Source organism: Electrophorus electricus, chromosome 3, assembly GCF_041902795.1.
Source record: "Electrophorus electricus isolate QZ-2024a chromosome 3, ASM4190279v1, whole genome shotgun sequence".
Lineage (NCBI taxonomy): Eukaryota > Metazoa > Chordata > Actinopteri > Gymnotiformes > Gymnotidae > Electrophorus > Electrophorus electricus.
The window spans coordinates 22546991-22554490 of record NC_137499.1 but is presented as its reverse complement, the minus strand read 5'-3'; the positions used below and the strand labels follow the sequence as shown (position 1 = coordinate 22554490).

General features: G+C 45.5%; 1 protein-coding gene across 5 annotated transcripts in view; it reads left to right on the top strand.

Moving 5' to 3' along the window:
• Positions 1 to 7500, top strand: part of rhbdl3 (rhomboid, veinlet-like 3 (Drosophila)) — a 41346-nt gene that overhangs the window by 492 nt on the left and 33354 nt on the right. The window contains exons 1-4 of one of the 5 annotated variants that reach the window (XM_027012314.3): positions 1 to 91; positions 415 to 594; positions 790 to 1027; positions 1668 to 1691. The exon at positions 1 to 91 is cut by the window's left edge and continues 489 nt beyond it. In XM_027012314.3, coding sequence (XP_026868115.2) covers positions 917 to 1027; positions 1668 to 1691 — 135 coding nt within the window. In that variant the 5' untranslated portion in view covers positions 1 to 91; positions 415 to 594; positions 790 to 916. Of the gene's footprint in view, positions 92 to 414; positions 1028 to 1667; positions 1692 to 7500 lie in introns of those variants that run through there. The other 4 variants (XM_027012316.3, XM_027012317.3, XM_081710655.1 and 1 more) reach the window with 4 other exon arrangements.

The following is a 7500-nucleotide window of genomic DNA, read 5'->3' as shown; positions in this document are numbered from 1 at the left end:
TGTGGATGTGCTCCCGTTAAAGTCTGCTTGCGGATCAGGTAGTGGAGAGGTGGGCATCTTCCCGACCGGCGCCGCAGAAAACAACAGCAAGGTACAATGACGCACCACAAATGTGTAGTTCGTGTGCCTACTCGGCGTGCAAGGTTCCGTTGCAGTTTGTCGTATTTTGTGATTAGTAGCTAGTAACGTAGCCCAGACATTGTACTCCGAATCGTTACGTTTACTTTTAACGCGTGAAAATTAATATCATCGCAGCCGTTCACGTTTCATTTCTTCGTTTAAAGGAACAGTGACTGCAGACTCGGGTTTAAATTTGACAGTCCTAAAAACTAGTTCGTGTGTGTCCTGCTGAGCTGGCGTTTCAAGATGTTGCGTTTTCGGGTTTTTTTTTTGTTTGTTTTTGTTTTTTTGCAGAAGAGTCGCGCTGGAGTGTGTCGTGGTTTGGACCCTTCCCAAGCGCGCAGCCCGGGAGCTCGGCATTCCCGACGCCTTTCCTTCCGCGCGCCACCGTCCTCCCTGCTGAAGTGCTTTCCCATGTCCTCTTTATCAGCCGGCGTGGACGAGCTCGTAGCGTCTCCGTGACTATCTGGGCTGGTGTGTATAACTTTAGCTCCCTTTATTCTTTTGTAATGATAGCGCGTGGAAGGCTTCGCATGGAGCTTAAGGCGTTCGCATAGGAGCACGAGACGTCATCTTTCATGTCAGTGATTTTGCGTGATTTTGCCTTTCAAGTTATGGATGATGGCGCTACTTGTTACATATGAACCTGCAACTTTCTGAACCGCTCAGGGGATACAGGTTACGATAAAGATCAGCCGAAGGCGTTGAGAATGGCAGCTGTTTGTCACCGCTTGGAGGAACTTGGTTAAATGGCGTAGGCGGGCGAGTCGGGAGCGCGAGACGGCGCAGGTCCACTATGCCCACTGGAGCGCACGTGAATTCGTCTCCGGCGGTGGCGGCGAACGCCGAGGGAGAAGAGATCGAGGTTTTGGAGAGCACCGAGGTCCTTCCCGTAGCTCCCGAGGATGTAAGTGAAAGAATTTATGAGTTGTAAATTAGCATGCACGTGGACATCCAGTCTGGGCGCGCGCAGGCAAGTCCATTTCCACGCACACGCGTCTGCGTGTCCGTGGCTGCCTCGTATCATTACTTTGCTCCTAAAGTGGATTGCAAGGTAAAGGCAAACCATAACGTATAAGAAGACTAGAAATGGTTCCGATTTAAGACCTTAGATGAACCTTTCACTCCGCATCTGCATGTGTAGACACACACAGAGTTAGTCTAGGCTATTCGGATATTCTAGCTGTTGGCTGAGTGGTGTATAAATAACCCTGCCCTTTAAGATGGATCTTCAGGCAACATTTTGGTTCATTCCCAAACTAGCATGTTCAGTGCTGCTATCGTCTATATATGAGTACCAGAGGAGTTAATTGCAGTCAAAATTAAACTCTGCTGTGTAGCTGATGTTTAAGAGAAGGGTTCACTCAGATTATGAGACAAATGCAAATTATAGTGAATTATAATTATAGTGAAATCTCTGAAATGCTTATTTCCACCTTACTCTTCTGTTCACTCTTATTTCTGACCTCGTCCTCCATTTCTCTCTCTCCCTCTTTCTCATTTACTCCATTTCTCTCTCTCTCTCCTCCTATTTTCCCTCTCTGCAGCATTGGAAATCTCTCTTTGATAAGGTATGTTTTTACTCTCGACCCTGTGAATCGTGATCTTGTCTGCAAGTGACCTTTTAGGTGACAGATAAATCTATGGCTTTATATGTCCGAGTCATGTATTCTTACACTTGGAGTCATTTTTGAGTTTTCCAGCTTTGGCATTGAGGCTAGTTTAGACTCTGAGCGAGTTCCAGGCTGCGCTTCATGCTCTGAGCATACCTTCCAAGCCTGCTTGAATTTTACTGGCTCTTCCACTCCGAGTAGAGGCGTGGCCCATCACTGACGTTTTCGGTAGGGGGCGGTGCCACTGACCCTGACAGTGACCTATGCAAATGCATTTAGGACGACACACAATCCCAGTTCCAGTTGTGCGCTTGGGCAGAGAGAGCGCGACAGAAGGGCGGGTGACAGACGGAGAGCGGACCCCCGTCTCGGGTCTCTGGCAGCCTCTGCACCTGCCTAGCCCTCACCCTCCCCAACACACACACACACACACACGCGCGCGAGAAAGCGGGAGAGATGTGGAGGTAGAGGGGTGGAGAAGTATGATGGGGTGGATGAGACCTGAAAATAAAGAGGAGGTTTTGTGGAGTGGACAGAGATTAGACTCATTCATTTCTGTTTCATTCACTCCCAGAGAGATGAGTGCCATCTGAGCGTGTGCGTATGTGGAAGCCTCTTTTTTTTCTGGACAATCTCTGAGGGTAAACTGGGTCTCTTGTTCGTCACAGTTTTTTCATGCGCCGTCAGTTTGAGTCTTTATTCAGTCTGGGACTCTACCAAGTATGGAGGTCATGACCCTCTGAGGCTATAAATTGACGGTATTGTGGATATTGTAGTCCAAAGGGACACATGACTAGTCCCAGACCAAAGAGCTAATGAAGCAGTTAAATTGCAGGAGGAGCTGGAACTGCTGCCATTGAGACTACAAGTATCCAGATCATAGTCCATAAATACCAGCCATGCAAACTCCTTCCATGAAGATGTGCCATGCATGAAAAATTGTCGGCACGGGATGCTTGATTCCCTCCGCTGCTGCACTGTGCCAGTCTAGCAGGTGGCTGTGTATGTCCTGCTTGCTTATAAAAAATTCATATAGGTTTTGTTTTGAAAATACACTAATTAAATGCATGTTTTCTCTGAAAGACTGTGTTTGTGTGTAAAAAAAAACAAAAAACAAATTGGGCAGCTTATTGTCGTGAAAACACAAAGCCCATTCAGTGTTTCTGAACATGTGTCGCACGGTGCGTGGTGGAGAGTGGAACAGCTGGGTGGGTCTGGCTGAACCGAGTAACGCTGTTGATTATATACTCGATGTGAAAGAACCCTCGTTTCACAAGAGCCTACAACATGACTGAGGCAACGAGCCAGTCTGAGGCGTCGCTGTGCAAGTCAGTTCACGGCATGAGCTTGGCCTGGAGCGGCTTGGACCTCACTTAGTGTTTCTTTGTGTGTCTCCTGTATTGTGGGCTTTCGGTTCCAGAAGTGCCCTTTGTACAGTGATTTTTCCGGGTTAGCTCCGACTCACATGGTGCTTATGGAATTAAGCGTTTGTGCTGATACTAACAAGCCTCTGTTTAGTTATCAAACACAGACATTGCAATACTGCCATCCCAAGGCTGGCTTCTGACTGCTGAACAAGCAAACGGAGTAACTGTGCGCATAACACAGCAAATAAGCAGTTAAAGAACACAGAAAATAAAATTTTTACAACTGAGAGTCCCAACATAAGCTCCTCTAACAACTATTAGACTTCTCAGTTATTGGGTTCTGCTGGTTGTCTGGGGATGTGATATTGCTCTGATAATGTTGTTTGGGGAGAGAGGCAAACCATCTGCTCAGACTTGGTGTGTGTGTGTGTGTGTGTGTGTGTGTGTGTGTGTGAGTGCACACATGTCTGTGAATGCAAACATATGTGCGTGTTTGTGTGTCTGCGTATGTGTGTGTGCGCATGTGTGTGCATGCGTGTTTGTGAATGCAAGCATGTGTGCGTTTGTATGTGTGTGGGTTTAACCAACTGCTCTGAGACTGATGGGACTTTATAAGTCCAATGCCCCTGGCTGAGTGAAGACCCTGTTATCCTGCTATAAACGAGTGACTGAAACCGAAAGAGAGAGAGAGAAGTAGAGAGGGGCTGAGAAAGCAAAGAGAAGACAGGTGGAGAGACAGAAGAGGGCAGAGTGGGAGTGAAATTGTGAGAGTGTGAAAACAAGGCAGACAGAAATGAATAAGGGGAACTGGTAGAGAAGGTGATAAAGAGATCAGGAGAAAGAGAAAGAAAAGCAACAGAGAGGGGCAGAAAAGAGCTTATTGTGTATTCCATTGCTCATGTGACACTGTGCCTTTCAGATGCACCAAGAGCCACTTCACACACCAAACACCTGTCTATACCAAACACCAATCTACACAAACACTGATCTACAACAAACACCGATCAACAACAAACGCCTATCTACACTAAACACCTGTCTACACCAAACACTGATCTATAACAAACACTGATCTACACCAAACACCTGTCTACACCAAACACCGGTCTACATTAAACACTTGTCTACACCAAACATCTGTCTACATCAAACACCGATCTACAACAAACACTGATCTACACCAAACACCAATCTACAACAAACACTTATATACACCAAACACCTGTCTACACCAAACACTGATCTACACCAAACACCAGATCTACACCAAACCTCCGATCCACACCAAACACCGATCTACAACAAGCACTTATCTACACCAAACACCTGTCTACACCAAACACCGATCTACAACAAACACCAGATCTACACCAAACATCCGATCCACACCAAACACTGATCTACACCAAGCACCGATCTACACCAAACACCAGATCTACACCAAACATCCAATCCACACCAAACACCGATCTACACCAAACACTGATCTACACCAAACACCGATCTACACCAAACACCAGATCTATACCAAACATCCGATCTACACCAAACACTGATCTACACCAAACACCGATCTACAACACTTATCTACACCAAACACCTGTCTACACCAAACACCGATCTACAACAAACACTGATCTACACCAAACACCTGTCTACACCAAACACCGATCTACACAAAACACCAGATCTACACCAAACACTGATCTACACCAAACACCGGTCTACACCAAACACCGGGCTACATTAAACACTGGTCTACACCAAACATCTGTCTATACCAAACACTGATCTACACCAAACACCAGATCTTCACCAAATGTCCGATCTACACCAAACACTGATCTACATGAAACCATTGGTCTACACCAAAAAAAAAGACACCAGTCAAAAAGAAACTACAGATCTAGAAGAAACTACAGATTCACCAAACACCAGTTTACAGAAATTATCCATCTATATCATACACCACGGCAGACTCTAGTCTACACCAGACACAAATCTACCTCATACACCAGTCTACAGCAATCACCACTCAACATCAAACACCATTCTACTGTAATGCCTATACCAAACCACATTTGGTATAAGACGTAACTTTCTTGTCTTGTTCTTTCTTGACTGCTCTTTTTTCTCTCCCAATCTCTGTCTCCATCACCCTCTCTACCCCCTCTCTCTCTATCTCTCTCTCTCCCCCACCCCCCTCTCTCTATCTCACCCCCCCCTCTCTCTCTCTATCTCTCTTCCCCTCCCTCTCTCTCTGTCTCTCTCTCCTCCATCCCCCCTCTCTCTATCTCACTCCCCCTCCCTCTCTCTCTCTATCTCTCTCTCCCCCACCCCCTCTCTCTATCTCACTCCCCCTCCCTCTCTCTCTCTATCTCTCTCTCCCCCACCCCCTCTCTCTATCTCACTCCCCCCTCCCTCTCTCTCTCTATCTCTCTCCCCCTCCCCCTCTCTCTATCTCTCTATCCCCCCTCCCTCTCTTTCTATCTCTCTCCCCCTCCCTCTCTCTCTCTAGCTCTCTCTATCTCTCTTCCCTCCCCTCTCTCTCTATCTCTCCCCCCTCCCTCTCTCTCTATCTCTCTCCCCCTCCCTCTCTCTCTCTCTCTCGCTCTCTCTCTCTCTCTGCGCTTTAAATAGATCATGATAATGAGTGGAACTTCCTTCCTGTGAAGTGTGAAAATCCCAGACATTAGGAAAAATCTATGATAAAAATTGTTTGGCATGACGAGCTGGCAGGGTTACTGTCTGTCTCTCTCTCTCTCTCTCTCTCTCTCTCTCTCTCTCTCTCTCTCTCTCTCTCTCTCTCTCTTTCCAGCCCTCCCTCCCTCTCTCTCTCTCTCTCTCCCTCTCTGTCTCTTTCTTCCTCTCTCTCTCTCTAACTCTGTCTCACTCTGTCTCCCTCACTTTGTCACTCTCTCTCTTTTTCCCTCTCCCTCATTCTCTTTCTCTCTCTCTCTCTCTCTCTCTCTCTCTCTCTCTTTCTCTCTCTCTGTCACTCTGGCTCTCTTAGTGTCTCTCTCCTTCTTTCAATTCAGTTAAATTCAGTTCAGTTCATTGGTGCTTTATTGACATGAGAAATATTCCCAATAGTATTGCCAAAGCTTTGAGTAAGAAATGAACATAAACCAAAGATATAATACTATACTACAACACTACAAGCACTACAAATAATAGTAATAACAACAATAATAATATAACTACAACAGCACTATTCCTATTACCATTATTACATCTGCTATTACCTATATAACTGATAACAACAAAAACAACAACGACAATAATGATTGTTTGCTGTTATGTTCTGGTCCTGAGCGTGTGTAGAGTTATTGTGTGTGAGTGTAGTGTTAGTGTTTTAGTGTGTGTTAGTGTAGTGTTAGTGTGTGAGTGTAGTGTTAGTGTGTTAGTGTGTGTGAGTGTAGTGTTAGTGTGTGTGAGTGTAGTGTTAGTCTGTGTGAGTGTAGTGTTAGTGTGTGTGAGTGTAGTGTTAGTATGTGTGAGTGTAGTGTTGGTGTGTGTGAGTGTAGTGTTAGTGTGTTAGTGTGTGTGAGTGTAGTGTTAGTGTGTGTGAGTGCACTGTTAGTGTGTGTGAGTGTACAGTTAGTGTGTTAGTGTAGTGTTAGTGTGTGTGAGTGTAGTGTTAGTGTGTGTGAGTGTAGTGTTAGTGTGTGTGAGTGTAGTGTTCGTGTGTTTGTGTTATTGTAGTGTTAATGTGTGTGAGTGCACTGTTAGTGTGTGTGAGTGCACTGTTAGTGTGTGAGAGTGTAGTGTTAGTGTCTGTGAGTGTAGTGTTAGTGTGTGTGAGTGTAGTGTGAGTGTAGTGTTAGTGTGTGTGAGTGTAGTGTTTGTGTGTGAGTGTAGTGTTAGTGTAGTGTTAGTGTGTGAGAGTGTCGTGTTGGTGTGTGTGAGTGCACTGTTAGTGTGTGCGAGTGTAGTGTTAGTGTAGTGTTAGTGCGTGTGAGTGTACTGTTAGTGTGTGTGAGTGTGTGTAAGTGTACTGTTAGTGTTGTGTTAGTGTGTGAGAGTGTACTGTTAGTGTGTTAGTGTGTGAGAGTGTAGTATTAGTGTGTGAGGGTGTACTGTTAGTGTGTGTTAGTGTGTGAGAGTGCAGTGTTAGTGTGTGTGAGTGTAGTATTAGTGTGTGTGAGTGTACTGTGTGTTAGTGTTAGTGTAGTGTTAGTGTGTGTGAGTGCACTGTTAGTGTGTGTGAGTGCACTGTTAGTGTGTGTGAGTGTACTGTTAGTGTGTGTTAGTGTGTGAGAGTGTAGTGTTAGTGTGTGTTAGTATAGTGTTAGTGTGTGAGAGTGTAGTGTTAGTGTGTGTGAGTGTAGTGTTAGTGTGTGTTAGTGTAGTGTTAGTGTGTGTGAGTGCACTGTTAGTGTGTGTGAGTGTACTGTTAG